At 34.9% G+C, this 21,883-nt stretch overlaps 3 protein-coding genes across 3 annotated transcripts; 2 read left to right on the top strand and 1 right to left on the bottom strand.

Moving 5' to 3' along the window:
* Nucleotides 1-559: 559 nt before the first annotated feature.
* Nucleotides 560-21,789, bottom strand: LOC134229615 (notchless protein homolog 1-like; the record flags this gene model as incomplete). Its single annotated transcript, XM_062711363.1, has 9 exons — nt 21,705-21,789; nt 19,557-19,704; nt 19,245-19,465; nt 18,976-19,055; nt 18,783-18,859; nt 18,243-18,340; nt 18,026-18,062; nt 17,571-17,726; nt 560-702 (listed from the first exon to the last, which is right to left on the bottom strand). Coding segments are annotated over exons 2-9 (959 nt in total), but the record flags the coding sequence as incomplete, so codon positions are not given.
* On the top strand, nt 1,091-4,517 carry LOC134229617 (uncharacterized). Its single transcript, XM_062711365.1, has 2 exons — nt 1,091-1,146; nt 2,712-4,517. Exon 2 carries the CDS (start codon nt 2,712-2,714, stop codon nt 4,434-4,436), a length of 1,725 nt encoding a protein of 574 aa, XP_062567349.1. The 5' UTR covers nt 1,091-1,146; the 3' UTR covers nt 4,437-4,517.
* On the top strand, nt 12,477-14,800 carry LOC134229616 (E3 ubiquitin-protein ligase TRIM71-like). The gene is made up of 2 exons (XM_062711364.1): nt 12,477-12,559; nt 12,852-14,800. Exon 2 carries the CDS (start codon nt 12,852-12,854, stop codon nt 14,619-14,621), a length of 1,770 nt encoding a protein of 589 aa, XP_062567348.1. The 5' UTR covers nt 12,477-12,559; the 3' UTR covers nt 14,622-14,800.
* Nucleotides 21,790-21,883: the final 94 nt, after the last annotated feature.

Genomic DNA, 21,883 nt, shown 5'->3' with positions numbered 1-21,883 from the left:
TATTGTTGAACACCTTTCAAATATAAGGGATTTAAAAAAAAAATTTAATGAATAAAAGAATATATTTCCAATACCGATGCAAAATCTTCTGATGAAGTTGAAAAATACCTCTGTTTTATGGAGACTAAAGTATCGTGAAGCTCCGGTTTTAGATGCTTGGATTAAGTGTTATATCAGTTTGCGATCACTGTAATGTGTAAAGAGAGATATTGTCATCCCTTTCTACATTTATTGTCAGACTTTGTCATAATTCAAAATGTGGCAAATGCAATAAAGAGAGAAGAAGTCGAAAATGTGAAAAGTTTACAGACAGATGGATAGACAGCTAGACAGACAGACGAACAACAGACAACGTGATCAAATAAGCTCACTTGAGCCTTCGACTCAGGTGAGATAAAAAAGGGGAACCCAATAGGGGACATGTATTGCTTATGCAATACTCTCAGAGTGCCTGTTCTGTATATCACAGTAAAAAGGGTGAGGGGGGATAACTCTATGTGCAGCACAATGCTACATGTAAATTAGATGTATAAAAATGGGACTACAGGTATAAGGTAACCTCTCACCTGATTCTTGTATGTCAGCTGGTACTATTTTTGCATTAGCTGGATCAAATGCCCCCGTCCTCATGACATAGTCAGTACTAAGTGCCAGGATGTTAACCCAGTGACCATGACCTTGCAATGTTCTACATAAAACACCCTGAAAAGAGAAAAGTTCTAACTAGTTCATAGAAAGATTTTTTTTTAGAGAGATGGATTGGTGGAGGAACTATGAAAATTCAAGAATAAATTAGTATTTTTATCAATATTCTTTTTTTTACACACATAATTTTATCCATATGAAATTTTAAAAAAGTTTTCTGATACAGAGAGATACAGTCAATTCTCGAATTATCGCCATTTGATTCATCGCCATTTTCACAATACCGCCATGATTTCCCAAGAGCGTTTTTCCTGATATATAGTGATAACATATAATTGTAAATTATATTCAACAATATTATTCATCCGGTACTTAAGTACAGTTGTACTTGGGAGATCTCCAACCAGGAAAAGAATAACAGATCTTGTCTAAGTCTCGACTAAAATCTCACTCGGACATTCCAAAGAAGATATATACATTAAGAGGTCATTTGTTTCGAAAGTAAGTATCTGGGATGCCTGCACACAGGAAAGGACAAGATAGGGTAACGGCTGAATCCGTCCCCTTATTTGATGTAAAAATTGGAACACTGGTAAAATTTGATAGTTTGTAGTTAAGAAGTTAAAATGATGCTTACTTTAAAACAAGTAATAATTTAGATTCAAAGCTTTCATGGAAGTCACTAAAGGGTGCAGAAGTAGGATATTTTCCAGAATTTACTCAATTCTGGTGGAATTTCATCATATTTGAGATACTTTTCTCTTTGGAAAATATAGAGCACAAGCTTGCCTATCAGAGATTTTTACACAAAAACTGCATCTGATATTAGTGTATAAAATATATAAAGAACTGCGAACGATAGTATTGTTCTCCCGCCTACCTCCAAGTCAATTTTCAAATGTTAACATATTTGATGAATTTTTAATATTTTTTATAGATAATTATATAAATTTTCATAAAACATGACTTATTTGGGAAAACAAAGAGAGATAACTCTAAAATTTTGGTAAAACTTGTGTTTTTCACTATAGAAATCAATGGAAAATATTTTGGAAATCATCTTTCCCCCCGTGTCACAAAAATTTTTTTTTTACAGGTTATATGGAATCGTATTTCACAAGTTCATACCAAAGCTTTTTGTGTGACACGGGGGGGAACATATGTTTATTGACAAATAACGATAAAAATACTTATTTTCCACCAATTTTAAAGCGATATACAACTGAAAAATAATATATTTATGTTTTATTTATTTGCCTAAAACATAAGAAAAGATATAAGGAACATTTAATCATATCCAAGAGTATTTCAAAATACGGTGATGCTTGAAACTCCGATTTCAATGAAAAATATCGTATACCCCCCTTTTTTCAAGAGCTGGAATTATGGAAAATTTACTGTTTAGCGCTGGTATTAAGACGATTTATCAATTACCATTGAACTGTTCTTTGTATTAAATAAAGATTTTATGACCAAATTGCTTTTCATATTGAATTTGATGGTTCTAAATGTAGGCGGGAATCGAGGGTTAGCGTGCGTGTTTCTTTGGTAGATAGGCAAGCATGTTCTCTATGTTTTCCAAAACAAAATGTGCTGTAAATTCAATGAAAATTTGCATGAAAATGAGAAATTTCGAAAATTGACCTATTTCCTAACCTCACTGTGACCTCTGTGCATTCTAAATCTTAGAACCAGTACCCATTTTGTGGCAGGGGTGACAACCACTCTTTATGGATAAACTATTGGATCATTCAGAAAGACACCCAAAATCGGGGGCAAAATACTGATCTTACCCTATCTTGTCCTTTATATTTTTCTGAAAAGGGGCATTTTGCTTACTCAAGTCCTATTTGTTAATGATTATCTAAGATTTAATACAACAGAAGAATTTACAAACTTTGCACCTTCATGGGGCATTCCTTCTCAGTCAGACTTAATAAAATACATGCATTTATTATAATCTGAAATTGATTTTAGTTTAACTTAAACAATTAAATTCAACATGTAAAACTGTTACAATTTTGAAATCCACATGCATGTAACAAACTTTGTAATGTTAATTTTAGATGGCACTTTCCAAACCGAAAATTCCAGACACCCCTCAACACTTTCTAGAGTGTGGTGTTGAAGATTGTGAGAGAAATTGTGAATTCTACTGCAATTCCTGTCATCAACAGATGTGTAAACAATGCAGAGACCAACATCTGAAGATTTCAGAAAATGAGAACCATGAGGTAGTCCTTTATCAACTACGGAAACGACAACTTCCTGTGCAGAAATGCAAGATCCATCCCACTAAAGATATAGACATTCTCTGCAAGGAATGCAATATCCCTTTATGTTCAAAGTGTGCTACAATGCAAGAACATCAGGGGCATTGTTTTACTGATTTAGAAACTATCTACACAGATAATTTTAAATTATGCCAAAAGGAACTCTCTAAAATCCATAATTACTTTGTTCCCACGTCACAGGATTTACTGAGAGAAGTTCGGGAAGATGCCACGGAGCTTAAACAGATCATGGACAGCATACGGACATCCATGAAGGCTGAAGCCGAGTCTCTCAAAAACATGGTGGACACAGTGCTCTCAGAAAATATGGAAGAATTAAACCAAATAGAGAAGTCATTATTGGAAAAATTAAAGTGCCAAGAGAAGACATTTGATGATTATATTGCCTATCTCAGTAATATTGTTAAAGAGTTCCAGAGTTACCTGTCCTCTACTGAGCTCACTAACTTCACAACTCAACTTCCTGACAACTTAGAAATAAAATCCATACCAGAAACCACAAAACCTGTCAAACCAGAATTTTCCTCTGCTCAATACAGCAAAAAAGATGTTGCTAAATTACTAGGGAAGATAACTGAAATAAACAGAAAGGAAACATTAAGAAGAGTAAAGCCAATGGAAACTGTTTCTTTTTCTACATCAATAAAATCTACACGTGAACAAGATAAAGATGTGAAATATGACAAGATACAAACACTGTCTCTATCTGCCTCTGTCACCAAGGTCAGGGAGTTCAATGTACCAGATGTTGATAATGTATGCCATGTATCACAAGATCAATCAGACAGACTCTGGATCAGTGACAGTTGGGGTAATCTTGTCCAAACAGATCTACAAGGGAATGTGACACAGAAGATAAAAACCAGTGGTGGACGTGAAGGTTACCACACAGTGACACAGGACAGGGATCTGATCTTTACAGACCAAGACAAGAATGTCATCAATAGGATTACACAGGATAAGAATATCACTGAATTCATTAAAACTGGAGACTGGTCACCACTCAGCATACACTCCTCCCACATCAACGGGGACTTACTGGTGGGGAGGGTGAAGGGTAAAGAAGGTAAAGTCACCAGGTACAACAAGACAGGAAAAGAACTACAGAACATACAGAGGGATAACAAAGGACAGGAACTGTATGGTATACCACACTACATCATAGAAAACATCAATGGAGATATCTGTACATCAGACTATTTTAATGGAGTAGTGGTGGTGAAAAAATCAGGACAACACAGGTTCTCCTACACAGGTCAGAAATCAGGGTTCCATTCCTTTGGAATCTGTACTGATGTCCTCGGTCACATCCTGGTGTGTGCTAGTGACAGTAACACTGTTCACCTCCTTGATCAGGACGGTCGGTTCTTGTCTCTATTACTCATACAACAACAAGGGTTACGCAATCCCCGTAGTGTGTGTGTAGATGATGAGAACAATCTCTGTGTGGGACAAGGTCGCACTAACACACTGACAGTGTACAAGTATCTAAAGTGATTATAATTCTATCAGTTGTACATAATTATAAAACTTCAATTTGTGATTTCCAGCACCAAAATGCATATCCTGAATAGTGTTCCTTCTGTTGAACATTATACTGAACAAATTGTACATACTGCAATTAAATTCAATAGTAAACATTGCATAAACACTTCTTTGGATTTGGAATTAAAAGATATCTGTCTAATCTTTTATGTTTAAATGATGACAAAATATGACTCAGAGTTCTTGAAATCTTTCGGTCCTGTCGGCAAGACCGATAAAAACAACCAAGGAGCGATCACTTTATGTTCTGTGTCAGTCCAAATGACTGGTAGATGTTGAGAAAGCATCTTGCGAAAATCCGACTAAATTTCGTACGAATTCCCTATAATCGACCGATCATAATCTGTTAAACACTTTTCAATATCTCGTAATGGCTTCTTCGATGAACGCAAATACCAAACTATGATTGATTAATTGTTTTAACAAGTTTTTGACGGCGATAAGGTATTAGCCAGGTGAGAAAAATCGAACTAGATTAAAAACTTGTGAAAAAAATTGACCTCCCACGAGAATTCAACAAAATTTGTTATACGATGATCAAATTCGCATGAAGTATGCAGTGTGTATATGACGGAGGGTGCCAAATTTAATGATAATAAAATTTTTCAAATACAGTTTTAATCTTCTTAAAATTATGTTTTATTTTGTTGGACTGATAAAAATCTGTCTGGACCGACAAACTTCCTGTGGCAGTCAGTCCAAATGACTGACAGTGGAAAAAAGATTTCAAGAACTCTGATAACTCAATTTTCAGTAACAAAAGGCCCATGGGCCACATCACTCACCTAAGCACTGTGGCTAGGAAAAAGTAGAAATTGGTTTATTTCAGGGCTCTCGATTCTCTAAATCTGGGGCCAATATTCGGCCCCCTTCCCAATGCAAACAAGAGGCCCAGGGGCCACAGCACTCACCTGAGCACATCGGCTAGGAAAGAGCACATATCAGATCAGAACTAAAAGTTTACTGAAGAGGGGGGGGGCTTGAATTTTAACCCCCGGGGGTTCATGATTTGAACAAACTAGAATCTACACTACCTGAGGTTGATTCCATATAAATATCACTAATCATGGCTTTGAATACTTGAAAAGGAGATTTAAAAAGGTTTCCCTATATATATGTAAAACTTGGGTCGGCCATTTTGGCCCCACCCTGGTCCCGGGGGTCATAATTTGAACAAACTTGAATCTTCACTTCCTGAGGATAATTTTACATGAGTTTCATCTTTCCTGTCTCAATGGTTCTTGAGAAGATTTTTAAATGTCTTTCCTATATATTCCAATGTAAAACTTTGATCAGCCATTTTGCCCCACCCTAGCCCTGGGGGTCATGATTTGAACAAATTTGAATCTACATTACCTGAGGATGATTCCACATGAGTTTCATCTTTCCTGGCCCATTGCTTCTTGAGAAGAAGATTTATAAAGAGTTTTCCAATATATTCCTATGTAAAACTTTGATCGGCCATTTTGGCCCCACCCTTGCCCCGGGGGTCATGATTTGAACAAAATTGAATCTACACTACCTGATGATGACTCCACATGAGTTTCTTCTTTCCTGGCACAGTGGTTCTTGAGAAAAAGATTTTTAAAGAGTTTTCCAATATATTCCTATGTAAAACTTTGGTCGGCCATTTTATCCCTACCCTAGCCCCTGGGGTCATGATTTGAACAAACTTGAATCTACACTACCTTAGGATGATTCCACATGAGTTTCATCTTTCCTGGCCCATTGGTTCCTGAGAAGATTTTTGAAAAATGCCATTAATTTTTCACTAGTTCATAATTATCTCCCCTTGGAAAAGGGCGTGGCCCTTCATTTGAACAAACTTGAATCCCCTTTACCTAAGGATACTTTGTGGCAAGTTTGGTTCAAATTGGCCCAGTGGTTCTTGAGAAGAAGATGAAAATGTGAAAAGTTTATCCTGACGACAACGACGACGACAGATGACGGACAAATTTTGATCAGAAAAGCTTACTTGAGCCTTCGGCTCAGGTGAGCTAAAAAGGTACCTTTTTTCCCAAAAGAAAGGTGTAAATTTCCCAATTTCCATAGCAAATATTCATTAAAAAATAAAAGTCCATGAAACTTAATCGCAAAAAGAAACCATACAAAACACACTTGCAAATGAAAGTGACACTACTATTTTATTAGTTCACGCCAAATGCATTCGTAAACTGGTTCGGGGAACCAGGTTATTGTTTTTACAAAAATGTGTACTAACTATGAGTGCAGAGTATCTTGTCATGTAGTTTCGACAAAAAACATCATTTTGGTTTCAAATATAGATATTTCATTTAAACATTAGTAAGCTGCACCTAGAAACATACCCACGCTTCGGCATTTTCAGTCTCACGCTGTATTGGTAAGCAACATTGTCCATGTGATGGAGGAAATTCGGAACTATGTGACTAGCAACTGTCACTCAGAAAGACATATAACAGCAATATCAACACTCAAAGATAGTAATGACAAAGCTAATGTACTTTCATAAATAGCCTACGTACCCATGTTTGTCCTATTTAAATGTTTATTCAAAACCAGAGTTAATTGATAATTTGCTAGAAAAGCAAAATTTGAGGATTTTTTAAGGGGGCCGACTATAGTTTTATTGTGTGAAAACTACAATAGCGAAACTCTTCATTTTTATACTATATATAACTTACATTAACTTCAGTGTACATGCAAAGTTTGGAGGAAATCTACCGTCCAGGTATTTTTGTGGGACCGTCTCAAAATACAGGTACATTTACTATAGGATTGTATAGGAAAATGCCAATTTTTAGCACTTTAAAGCAAATTATACAAATACTACAATAGACATTTTGTTCAAACTATAATATTTGATGAGTTATACTATATTATACAATATATGTAAGAAAAATTCTACCGTCTTGTTACCAGAGGGGGCATCTCAAAATGCAAAAAATTAGCAAAGTTTACTATTTTTATAGAGTATTACAAAATATGAAGAACACAATGGATTCACATGAAAACATAGTAAAATATTGGAGATATTCTCAAATTACCATGTTTTAAATTTCAAGAGCATATGTTTATTACTTTTTCTTTAATGATATTTTTATTATCTCTTTCTTTAAGAGCTACAGATTATCATAACGTCAAAAACACACTGTAACGACGTCAACCTACCTATCAGTTGCAAAATCGGTTAAAAAATCAGTTATATCAAATTGTAATTATATTTTTATACCTATTATTTCTTAATTTTGTTTAATTTTAATAATTAAGCAAAAAAAGTTGCATTAAAACAGTAAATAGGCTTCGTTTTACTTTGATGCGCGAAATATTGCGCAATGGAAACTATAGTTGGCCCCCTTAAAATGAATTTTGGTTATCCAACTTTTTCCAAAATGACGATAATTTTCCACAATTGAACGGCCCCGGCCCCAGTCCCAAAAAGTGGTGTGAGAGCCCTGATTATTGAAAAGTTTAAATCCAAAAGTAGTCCCATGACCAATCATGGTTTTGTTATTCTTGAGAAGATGATTTTTAAAAAAATTTCCTATATATTTCTATGTAAACTTTGGTCTGCCATTGTGACCCCTCCCTACCCCTGGGTCATGATTTGAACAAACTTGAATCTACACTACCTGAGGATGCTTCCATATAAATATGATCAATTATGGCTTTGCTATTCTTGAGAAGAAGATTTTTAAAGAATGTTCCTATATATCTCTATGTTAAACTCTGGTCAAGCCATGGGGTCATGATTTGAACAGACTTGAATTTACACTACCTGAGGATCTTTCCCCGTAAGTTTCATCTTTCCTGGCATAGTGGTTCTTGAGAAGAGATTTTTACAAGAGGCCCATGGGCCACATCGCTCACCTGAGAAGCTTTGACTATTCTGTTCTTTAATACTAGTTTTCCTCCTTGTAATACATATTGTGACCCCACCCTACCCCACTGATCATAATTTAGACAATTTGTTATCTACACTACCCAAGGATGCTTCCACATAAGTTTTGAGCTTTTCTGGCCCAGTGGTTCTTGAGAAGAAGATTTTCAAAGATTTTTCCAGTATATTTCTATGTAAAATTTTGAATCCCCATTGTGGCCCCACCCTATCACCAGGGTCATTATTTGAATAATTTAGAATCTACACTACCCAAGGATGCTTCCAAATAAGTTTCAACTTTTCTAGCCCAGTGGTTCTTGAGAAGATTTTCAAAGATTTCTCCTCTATATTTCTATGTAAAAATTTGATTACCTATTGTGGCCCTGCCCAACCCCTGGGGGTCATGATTTGAACAATTTAGAATCTACACTACCCCAGGATGCTTCCACATTAGTTTAAGCTTTTCTGGCCCACTGGTTCTTGAGAAGAAGATTTTTTAATGACCCCACCCTATTTTTGTCTTTTCTTAATTATCTCCCATTTTGAAGAGACTTGGCCCTTCATTTTAACAATTTAAATTGCCCTTTACCCAAGGATGCTTTGTACCAAGTTTAGTCAAAATTGGCCCAGTGGTTCTTGAGAAGAAGTCGAAAATGTGAACAGTTTATGGACAGACAGACGGACAATGGACATAATGTGATCAGAAAAGCTCACTTGAGCCTTCGGCTCAGGTGAGCTAAAAACATGTCACCAAATTTTCATTAATTCCCAATTATCTCCCCTTGAATGAAGGCGTGGTCCTTCATTTGAACAAACTTGAATCCCGTTTACCCAAGGATGCTTTGTGGCAAGTTTAGTTGAAATTGGCCCAGGGGTTCTTGAGAAGAAGTCGAAAATGTGAAAAGTTTACAGACAGACAGACAGCTAGACAGACGGACGGACAGACAAACACACCGAACAAAATGTGATCAGAAAAGCTCACTTGAGCCTTCGGCTCAGGTGAACTAAAAATTAATATTTACATTCAGTGTAATTTTCCTTAATATGAAAATTAAAAGATATCTGTCTAATCTTTTATGTTTAAATGATGACAAAATATGACTCAATTTTCAGTAACAAGAGGCCCATGGGCCACATCGGTGACATCCCTCACCTGAGCACTTTGGCTAGGAAAAAGTAGAAATATTCAAATTGGTTTATAAATCCAAAAGTAGTCCCAATACCAATCATGATTTTGCTATTCTTGAGAAGATGATTTTTAAGAATTTTCTTATATATGTCTATGTAAAACTTTGATCGTCCATTGTGGCCCTGCCCTACCCCCAGGGTCATTATTTGAACAAACTTGAATCTACACTACCTGAGGATGCTTCCATATAAATATGATCAATTATGGCTTTGCTATTCTTGAGAAGAAGATTTTTAAAGAATTTTCCTTTATATTTCTATGTAAAACTTTGGCCGGCCATTGTGGCCCTGCCTACCCCCGGCGGCCATGATTTGAACAAACTTGAACGTACACTACCTGAGGATGCTTCATTTTAATTATGATAAATTATAGCTATTCTATTCTTCAGAAGAAGATCTTTTTAAGAATTTTCAGGAGTCAGGGTTCAGTCCCTATGGAATCTGTACTGATGTCCTCGGTCACATCCTTGTGTGTGATGGATGCATTATAAGTAACAGTGTTCACCTCCTTGATCAGGATGGTCAGTTCTTGTCTCTTTTACTCACACCACAACAAGGGGTAGAGTATCCCCTTAGTGTGTGTGTGGATGATGAGAACAATCTCTGTGTGGGACAAGTCTCAAAAAAACTGACTGTTTACAAGTATCTAAAGTGATTATAATTCTATCCATTGTACATAATTATAAAACTTCAGTTTGTGATTTCCAGCACCGAAATGCATATCCTGAATAGTGTTCCTTTTATTGAACATTATATTGAACAAATTGTACATACTGCAAATTAAATTCAATGGTAAACATTGCATAAACACTTCTTTGGATTTGGAATTAAAAGATATCTGTCTAATCTTCTATGTTTAAATGATGACAAAATATGACTCAATTTTCAGTAACAAGAGGCCCATGAGCCACATCGGTGACATCACTCACCTGAGCACTGTGGCTAAGAAAAAGTAGAAATTGGTTTATTATTGAAAAGTTTAAATCCAAAAGTAGTCCCATGACCAATCATGATTTTGCTATTCTTGAGAAGATGACTTTTAAGATTTTTCCTATATACTATGTCTATGTAATCTTTGATCGGCCACTGTGGCCCTGCCCTACCCCCAGGGTCATGACTTGAACAAACTTGAATCTACACTACCTGAAGATGCTTCCATATAAATATGATCAATTTTGGCTTTGCTATTCTTGAGAAGAAGATTTTTAAAGAATTTTCCTATATATTTCTATGTAAAACTTTGGTTGGCCATTGTGGGCCCGCCTTCCCCTGGGGGCCATGACTTGAACAAACTTGAATCTACACTACTTAAGGATGCTTCATTATAAATATGATCAATTATAGCTTTTCTATTCTTGAGAAGAAGATTTTTTAAAGAATTTTCCTACCAGTATATATTTCTATGTAAAACTTTGGTCAGCCATTGTGGCCCCGCCCTACCCTTCAGTACCATGATTTGAACAAACTTGAATCTACACTACCTGAGGATGCTTCCATATAAATACGATCAATTATGGCTTTGCTATTCTTGAAAAGACCATTTTTAAAGAATTTTCCTATATATTTCTATTTAAAAATTTGGTCTGCCATTTTGGCTGAACTAGAGAAGAAGTCAAAAATGTGAAAAGTTTACAGACAGACGGACAGCTAGACAGACGGACAGACAGCTAGACAGATGGACAGACAGCTAGACAGACAAAAGGACAAAATGTGATCAGAAAAGCTCACTTGAGCCTTCGGCTTAGGTGAACTAAAAATTATTTAGTCACAGCTTCGCCATGAAAGCGACCGTTGTTTAAGAACGCCGATAACGATATTTTTTTGATGATCTCTGCTTTAAACAATGCAAAATTTGCTTAAAAAATAATTATATGGTATAAATTGTGAACGTTTTATTAACAATTATGCCATAAACAATTCATTTATTCAATAATTTATTTTACGTACTATCAGCAATATATTACGACAATCGACCCAGCATTTTTTTTTTCAATATTAGACGTGCAGATTTACATGCATACACAAGTACTTGTCTTTATTTCATAACTGCACATTTTTTAAAAGCAAAATTGTACATAAAAAAATTACTTAAAGTATTTTCAAATTTAGAAATATGTTTTTATATGTACATGTAATAATAAGAATAGAAACGCTAAACGGAATTTCTAAGAACAGTAACTCTACTTCTTGTTTCCTAAACAATAGGAAATTCAATCCATTGCCAAATTTGTTATAACGCCATGATTTCTAAATTACAAAAGGTGGCGGTTTATCAAGAATTAATTGTATAAAACTTCCCTACTGTGAGCAACCAAAAAAATGGTGACATAAATCGAAGGCTTTTACAAACCTTTGATTTACAGCTCTCTGCTTTATCTGTCTGAATTTTCTAAAGCAGAGAGCTACATTTCTGAGGCTATAAGGTAGCTAGAACATGAGCTCCATCTTTTATGGTCCAGTGATTTGTTAGAGGAGGAAGGAAGAATTACAAAAAATAAGGATATAAAATCTTGATCCCCTATTTTGACTCCACCCTACCTCCAAATACTATGCTTGAAATTTACAGTACCTCAGGAAATTTTAAATCAAGACTTTATTTTTATTTTTAAATCTAGTGGTTCTTGTGAATAAGATTTATTTAAAGATGAATCTTCAACATATCCTAATCCTTGTGTATAAGTTTGCAAGACAGTGGTTTTTGAGAAGAAATTTTTAGCAACCACTACTTTTTTGGGCTCATAAGAGCTAACAAATAAACATATTTATTTACATTTTATAACAAAACTTGGATAATTATGTAAAATAAATTCGTTTACTTTCTAACATTTTCCCCTGTAATAACATATACTTATAAATTATATTCAACAATATTACTCATTCGGTACTTAAGTACAGTTGTACCTGGGAGATTTAAATTTATCTCCAACCGGGAAGTAAATAACAGATCTCGTCTAAGTCTCGACTAAAATCTCACTCCGACATTCCAAAGAAGATCGATACATACATTTAGAGGTAATTTGTTTCAAAAGTAAGTATCTGGGATGCCTGCACACAGGAAATTTATATTTTTCTGAAAAGGGGCATTTTGCTGACTCAAGTCCTATTTGTTAAAGATAATCTAAGATTTAATACAACAGAAGAATTTACAAACTTTACACCTTTATGGGGCATTCCTTCTCAGTCTGACTTAATAAAATACATGTATATATTGTTCTCTGAAATTGATTTAAATTTAACTTAAACAATTAAATTCAATATGTAAAACTTTTACAATTTTGAAATCCACATGCATGTAACAAACTTTGTAATGTTAATTTTAGATGGCACTTTCCAAACCGAAAATTCCAGACACCCCTCAACACTTTCTAGAGTGTGGTGTTGAAGATTGTGAGAGAAATTGTGAATTCTACTGCAATTCCTGTCATCAACAGATGTGTACACAATGCAGAGACCAACATCTGAAGATTTCAGAAAATAACAACCATGAGGTAGTCCTTTATCAACTACGGAAACGACAACTTCCTGTGCAGAAATGCAAGATCCATCCCACGAAAGATATTGATATTTTCTGCAAGGAATGCAATATCCCTTTATGTTCAAAGTGTGCTACAATGCAAGAACACCAGGGGCATCGTTTTACTGATTTAGAAACTATCTACACAGATAAGTTTAAATTATGCCAAAAGGAACTCTCTAAAATCCATAATTACTTTGTTCCTACATCAGAGGATTTACGGAGAGAAGTTCGGGAAGATGCCACAGAAGTTACACAGATCATGGACAGCATACGGACATCCATGAAGGCTGAAGCCGAGTCTCTCAAAAACATGGTGGACACAGTCCTCTCAGAAAATATGGAAGAATTACACCAAATAGAGAAGTCATTATTGGAGAAATTAAAGAGCCAAGAGAAGACATTTGATGATTATATTGCCTATCTCAGTGACCTTTTTAAAGAGTTCCAGAGTTACCTGTCCTCTACTAAACTTACTAACTTCACAACTCAACTTCCAGAGAACTTACAAATAAAACCCATACCAGAAACCACAAAACCTGTCAAACCAGAATTTTCCTCTGCTCAATACAGCAAAAAAGATGTTGCTAAATTACTAGGGAAGATAACTGAAACAAATAGAAAGGAAACATTAAGAAGAGTAAAGGCCATGGAAACTGTTTCTTTTTCTACATCAATAAAATCTACAAGTGAACAAGATAAAGACGTGAAATCTGACAAGAAACAAACATTGTCTCTATCTTCCTCTGTCACCAAGGTCAGGGAGTTCAATCCACCAGGTGTTGATGGTGTATGCCATGTATCTCTAGATCAATCAGACAGACTCTGGATCAGTGACAGGTGGGGTAATCTTGTCCAAACAGATCTACAGGGGAATGTGATACAGAAGATAAAAACCAGGGGTAGAGATGAAGGTTACCACACAGTCACACAGAATGGGGATCTGATCTTTACAGACCAAGACAAGAATGTCATCAATAGGATTACACAGGATAAGAATATCACTGAATTCATTAAAACTGGAGACTGGTCACCACTCAGCATACACTCCTCCCACATCAACGGGGACTTACTGGTGGGGATGATAAAGATTGGAAAGGACATCAACGGGGACTTACTGGTGGGGATGATAAAGATTGGAAAGGCTAAAGTCACCAGGTACAACAAGACATGGAAAGAACTACAGAACATACAGAGGGATAACAAAGGACAGGAACTGTATAGTAGACCACAGTACATCACAGAAAACATCAATGGAGATATATGTACATCAGACTATCACAAAGGAGTAGTGGTGGTGAATAAATCAGGACAACACAGGTTCTCTTACACAGGTCAGGGGTCAAGGTTCAGTCCCTTTGGAATCTGTACTGATGTCCTCAGTCACATTCTGGTGTGTGATGGATACAGTCAAACTGTTCACCTCCTTGATCAGGACGGTCAGTTCTTGTCTCTATTTCTCACACAACAACAAGGACTACCCCTTCCCCTTAGTGTGTGTGTGGATGATGAGAACAATCTCTGTGTGGGACAATATACAACCAACACACTGACAGTGTACAAGTATCTAAAGTGATTATAATTCTATCAGTTGTACATAATTATAAAACTTCAATTTGTGATTTCCAGCACTGAAATGCATATCCTGAATAGTGTTCCTTCTATTGAACATTATACTGAACAAATTGTACATATTGCAAATTAAATTCAATGGAAAACATTGCATAAACACTTCTTTGGATTTGGAATTAAAGATATCTGTCTAATCGTCTATGTTTAAAAGATGACAAAATATGACTCAATTTTCAGTAACAAGAGGCCCACGGTCCAATCGGTGACATCGCTCACCTGAGCACTGTGGCTAGGAAAAAGTAGAAATTGGTTTATTTTTGAAAAGTTTAAATCCAAAAGTAGTCCCATGACCAATCATGGTTTTGCTATTCTTGAGAAGATGATTTTTAAGAATTTTCCTATATATGTCACTCTATGTAAAACTTTGATCGGCCATTGTGGCCCTGCCCTATCCCGGGGGTCATGATTTGAAATCACTTGAATCTAAATTATCTGAGGATGCTTCATTATAAATATGATCAATTATAGCTTTTCTATTCTTGAGAAGAAGATTTTTAAAAGAATTTTCCTATATATTTCTATGTAAAACTTTGGTCAGCCATTTTGTCCACGCCCTACCACCGGGGGTCATGATTTGAACAAACTTGAATCTACACTACCTAAGGATGCTTCATTATAAATATGATCAATTATAGCTTTTCTATTCTTGAGAAGATTTTTTAAAGAATTTTCCTCTATATCTCTATGTAAAACTTTGGTCTGCCATTTTGGCCCTGCCCTACCGCCGGGGGTCATGATTTGAACAAACTTGAATCTACACAACCTAAGGGTGCTTCCATATAAATATGATCAATTATGGCTTTGAGAATAAAGATTTTTAAAGAATTTTCCTATATATTTCTATGAAAAACTTTGGTCAGCCATTGTGGCCCTGCCCTACCCCCGGGGGTCATGATTTAAACAAACTAGAATCTACACTACCTGAGGATGCTTCCATATAAATACTATCCATATAAATACTATTAATTATGGCTTTGTTATTCTTGAGAAGAAGATTTTTAAAGAATTTTTCTATATAATTCTATGTAAAACTTTGCCATTTTGGCCCCACCCTACCACCGGGGGTCATGATTTAAAAAAAATTGGATCTACACTACCTGAGGACGATTCCACATGAGTTTCATCTTTCCTGGCCCAATGGTTCTTCAGAAGAAGATTTTAAAAGATTTTTCCTATATATTCCTATGTAAAATTTTGATCGGCCATTTTGGCCCCACCCTACCCCCTGGGGTCATGATTTGAACAAAATTGAATCTACACTACCTGAGGATGCTTCCACATAGATATGAACAATTATGGCTTTGCTATTCTTGAGAAGAAGATATTTAAAGAATTTTCCTATATATTTCTATGTAAAACTTTGGTCGGCCATTGTGGCCCCGCCCTACCCCCAGGGGTTATGACTTGAATAATTTTGAATCTACACTACCTGAGGATGTTTCCAAATAAGTTTCATCTTTCCTGGCACAGTGGTTCTTGAGAAAAAGATTTTTAAAACATGTCACCAAATTTTCATTAATTCCCAATTATCTCCCCTTGAATGAGGGCGTGGCCCTTCATTTGAACAAACTTGAATACCGTTCACCCAAGGATGCTTTGTGGCAAGTTTGGTTGAAATTGGCCTGGCGGTTCTTGAGAAGAAGTCGAAAATGTGAAAAGTTTACAGACAGATGGACAAACAGCTAGACAAACAGATAGACAGACGGACAAAATGTGATCAGAAAAGCTCACTTCAGCCTTCGGCTCAGGTGAACTAAAAATTATTTAGACACAGCTTCGCCACAAAAGCGGCCGTTAAACAATGCAAAATTTGCTTAAAAAATAATTATACAGTATAAATTGTGAACGTTTTATTAACAATGATGCCATAAACAATTAATTTATTCAATAATTCATTTTATGTACTATTGGCAATATATTACGACGATGGACCCAGCATTTTTTTTTTCAATATCAGACATGCATATTTACATGCATACAAATGTACTTGTCTTTATTTCATAACTGCACATTTTTTTAAAGCAAAATTGTACATAAAAGAATTACTTGAAGTATTTTCAAATTTAGAAATATGTTTTTATATGTATATGTAATAATAAGAATAGAAACGCTAAACGGTATTTCTAAGAACAGTGACTCTACTTCTTGTTTCCCAAACAATAGGAAATTCAATCCATCGCCAAATTCGTTATACCGCCATGATTTCTAAATTACAAAAGGTGGCGGTTTATCGAGAATTAACTGTATAAAACTTCCCTACCGTGAGCGACCAAAAAAATGGTGGCATAACTGAAGGCTTTTACAACCCTTGGATTTACAGCTCTCTGCTTTATCTGTCTGAATTTTCTAAAGCAGAGAGCTTCATTTATGAGGCTATAAGGTAGATAGAACATGAGCTCCATCTTTTATGATCCAGTGATTTGTTAGAGGAAGAAGGAAGAATTTCAAAATATAAGGATATAAAACCTTGATCCCCTATTTTGGCCCCACCCTACCTCCAAAGACTTATTTTTATTTTTTTACAATCCTGTGGATCTTGTGAATAAGATTTATCTAAAGATGCAACCTATTTTTGCCTTTTCTTAATTATCTTCCCTTCAAAGAGGGCCAGCATGGTCCTTCATTGAAATAAGTTGGAATCCCTTTATTCAAAGATCCTTTGTACCAAGTTTGGTTTTGATTGGCCCAGTGATTCTTACGAATATGTCAAAAATGTGAAACATTTACAGACAGACAGATGAACAAATGATTCAAAAAAGCTCACTTGAGCTTCAAGTCAGGGAGCTAAAAAGGAAACAGTAAAAATAAGTAAACATATCTTCCCTATATCTCCCTTTATCACCTCAAAATAGTTACAAGATGGGACTTTACAAATGATGAAGAACACACTTACATCTTCTGCCCTCCACACTTTGATCGTCCTGTCCTGGGAGGCGGAGTAAATGAGGTCAGTCCCTCCCCATTTGATACAGGTCACTGACTGCAGGTGCCCCGACAGGGTAATGTGACACTGACTCAGGAGCGTGTCCCAGATCTTTATAGTACCATCCTACAAACAAGGAATGTATACAGTACAGAACATTTGGGGTGTATGAAGTTTCACAGAATTTTTTTTTCATAAAATCAAGATTTATTTTATTGTAATAAATCTGTAAGCCATTTTTTATTTAACAATGATACATAAAATGAAAGAAAATTGAAATAACTTTTGTTCAACTGTGATATACTTTTGAAACAATGTTGTTTTGTAAAAAAAAAAAAAAAAAAAATGGTGATTTGATTCATTTTTAATAAATCGAGAATATTTTTTGCAGATTTTTATCTGTTCAGAATTTTTTAAAAACTTACTTTAGAACTGCTTGCAAGGAATCTGCATTCTGGATCTCTGAAAAATAAAGATAAGCAAATTTTCAATAGAGTTTGATAACAGCGAATCAAATTGTTTTAATTCAGCATAAAACTGTTAATTCATTCTTAGAAAATAAAATGAAGGAATAAAAAAGCCAAAAAGGAAGCATGGATTAAAGAAATTAATACATGTGATGTTTACAAATGACGATCTTACAAATGGAAAGGTTTCCATGACAACCAGGTTATCCACTGTTTATGTCCTGTTACAGTTTTTCCTTTCTGTTGGCCTGAATTTGGGTCCCATATACAAATCTACAACATAGTCAATACTTATGTTTAAAATACACAAACACACAACTTATCAAAACAATATACACAATATACTCAAGGTAAATATATGGAGTTGTTCTTTCAATCCCCCCAAACAAAAAATTAGTTCTCTATTCCACCAAAATGTGAAGCAGTATATCTTAAACAAATACATTTCAATGTTAATCATTCCTCTGCTCACTCATTAAAAATTTGCCTTCATGCTCATGATTTTCTAATTCATAATTAAACTGCACCCATTCCAGCTGGGCAGAATTTGAAAGAAACTGTCTTTTTTCATCAACAATTTCATAAACGAACAAAAATAATACACATGTATCATAATAAGAGTTGTTTCACTTATCGAAGGGTAAAGGAACTTTTCTTTGAAATGAAAAAAGCCAAAAAGTCTTCCAAAGTACCACTTTTTTTCAGTAAAACTTACTTGACTATTTTTACAACCTGAGGCTAGCTTCTTTCCATCAGGTGACCATGCTATGCATAACACCCAGTGTTTATGACCTGTAAGGATGATATCCAGAACTTACTTTATGCAAATGTGAATATAATGATTATATTCAAAGAGTAATTGTATTTAAAAATATTAGTTGAGGTACTTTGATAAATAATTATCCAACCTTTGCAAGTATGGTGAGGTGTTTCTGTCTGTACATCCCAGAAGCGAACAGTTGTATCTCCCGAACCGCTAGCCAAATACCTGAAATATAAAGTAGGATGAAACCAGAAATTTTAATAATAAAATATTGCATTGTGTCCTTTTGACCTATCCAACTTCTTCTAAAATTGTAACCTTTGTAATTATTTGCCAATGTACAGTATATCAATGAATAAATCTTGAGTAATACAAGTAAATAAATGCCTGTAAATACAGGTAAACATTTCCTACCGTCCATCAGGACTGAATGATACAGAAATGACAGCCTCTGCATGTCCAGGGATGGTACTAGTACACCTTGTTACGGCCCTCACTCTAAATATAGCCTGGGGAAGGTAAACTATGTCCAGGACCTGTTCTGTGTTCTCTAGGGCTTTATCATCCAGTGCCTTCACCAGGCTGTCAGTTACTTCAACATCATTAACAAAGAAAGAGTAAGGGATAGGGTCTTCCTGAAATTAGAAAAAAGAAAGATGAATACACTCAGTGAAATGGACGACGTGGCATATATCATGAATCTTTTTACTTTAAATGATAACTTACATTTGTTAACAATGCATTACAGATCATCTGCAGTTTTTCTGTTGTGATGTTTAAAGGTAAATCAAATGCATTTCCTGTAACATCTCCACTTTCACTTTTGAACTGAGCCAAAATTCTCTTCTCATCTGGTTCAGCTTCTTCTGCCATTCTTCAAACAAAAATTTCAATAGCCTATAACCATGCTGAATGACCAAAAAAGCTATATGAAGCAGATATGTTATATTGTTATTTAGCATGCAGAACTGTAGCTCTCTGCTTGAGAAAATTCGGACAGATAAAGCAGAGAGCTACAGATCCAAGCGTTGTAAAAACCGATTTACACCAACAATTTTTTGTCGCTACTTTAGGTATTTATTTCATGTAGTTTAAGCTTTCTCTGGCTTTTAGAATGGTATCCTATAATAATTCATATATTAAACTCCTATATCTAATACTTTGTTTACCTTTTAACGGTCCAAAACAGTCTGAGTCCTGTACATAGTTTTTAATGTCGGTTTAAAAGAATTCCATTTCGACATCAATAACCACGAACAGCCATTTTCTAGCATTGAAAGGTAAGTAAATGATCAGGAATTGAAGTCAAATGTATGGTTAATTATTAAATACCATTTAAAATTATTTTCAAAGCTGGGGAAAGTATAAAATACACGAAAAAATACCCATAGTGAGCAATAAAAAATCGTCGGCATATATCGAAGGTTTTCACAACACTTGGATCTGTAGCTGCAATAATGTAGCCCTCTCCCTTTTTTTTTTTTTTTTTTTTTTTTTTTTTTGGGAGAGGGCTACAACTCCTTAGGATCTCCATAATGGTGCAGCTGCGGGTGTGATTCGCTCCCGCACGGATTTCGGCTTAAATTATCAGTAAATGGCTATTTTATTTACATCTCTTACCTTGACTCCAAATAAGTAGTCATCCAAGACGTAAATCAATGCAAAAATATACAGAACGATCCCTATATCGCTTATTTTTCGTGTATGTCAACATCACAACTCGAATTTATCCGCCATGTTTACTGACCTTGATAGATTGTATTTTGGGACAGCCAATGAGAATTTAGGTTCTATAGGAGCGGATCTTTTTGGAATTCCCTTATTTTAAGCATAAATAACGCTGCTTGCATAAAAATAACACTTGAAATGGTTTTATATACCTATGTTTTTGTGATGAAATTCAGCACAATCATTTTTAAACACCGATAATTGCTTTATTCAGTTGTTCTAAATTTCAAGCGAAAGTTTCATTACGTCACGCGTGAACTGTCATAGCTGCTGAAGTAAACTACCAGGAAACATGCAGAGTTATTTTACAAGTTTTTCGCATTTAACGGGGTCTGTTGTTGACAGTGAATAAAAATTTCGTCTTATTAGAAGTAAGTTAAATGTAAAAATAATTTATTTTGCCTGCAGTCGCTCCTATTAAAAAAAAATATTTGCACCATTACGGAGATGCTATGGAATTGTAGCCCTCTCCATAAAACATCAGATTAAAAAAAATCGGAGAGGGCTACATTATTGCAGCTATTGGATCTGTAGCTCTCTGCTTTATCTGTCCGAATTTTATCAAGCAGAGAGCTACAGTTCTGCAGCTAATTGTTATTCTGACAGTTATTTTGTTACTGTTTTCATGTTGAAGGATAGGTCCATCTCTATAAAAAAATCCTGTAAACATATTACGTACAGCAATGTATTCTATTTAGCGATTTTAGTGGAACGCAGAGTCCACTAAATCAAGTACACCACTAAATGTCTTGTATATCATACGTTACATCTAGCACATTCATATAATGCTAAATCAAATTTACGCTAACTTGTTTAAAAATTAATTTTCGCCAAATATCATGCACACCAATTGTAATACAATACATTTAGAATACTTAGATAGTTTAAAGTTATATAATTAAAAATTTAATTACAATGATACTTAGTTCATATTTCAATGAGGTTTCATTACTCAGAGGATAAATTTGAAGAAAAAAAGGAGAATTAACGATAAGTGCAGTTTTTTAAACTCTTTAGCAGGAGAAACCGAATTTCCTCGATATTTAATTGTACCGTGAGCCAAACAGAATTAGAAACAACATAGAATAAACTTTTTAACTGTCATATATTAAAAGAAATTGTTTTAAAATCAAAGAGGACAGTTACATTTGATTATATCAGCACTTTTTCCACAAAATTTCTGGACAGCAGAGTTTCCAGCGGTTTAGAAATGATGGAAAAACATGTGGTTCCGGTTGCCAATTATATTAATGCATACTTTGAATCAGTCGGTATGTAAAAGATATTTTTCAATGGAATGATAACAAAATGAAATAATTATTCTG

Source organism: Saccostrea cucullata, unplaced genomic scaffold (assembly GCF_032062105.1).
Source record: "Saccostrea cucullata isolate Sc308-1 unplaced genomic scaffold, CSIRO_AGI_Scuc_v1 ctg4779, whole genome shotgun sequence".
In the NCBI taxonomy this organism is placed as follows: Eukaryota; Metazoa; Mollusca; class Bivalvia; order Ostreida; family Ostreidae; genus Saccostrea; species Saccostrea cuccullata.
Note: the sequence above shows the minus strand (reverse complement) of the source record. Positions and strands in the feature narration are given on the sequence as shown.

Excerpts from the sequence above, each read along its gene's own strand:
- LOC134229617 (XM_062711365.1), top strand. The coding sequence starts at position 2,712 with ATGGCACTTTCCAAACCGAAAATTCCAGACACCCCTCAACACTTTCTA.
- LOC134229616 (XM_062711364.1), top strand. The coding sequence starts at position 12,852 with ATGGCACTTTCCAAACCGAAAATTCCAGACACCCCTCAACACTTTCTA.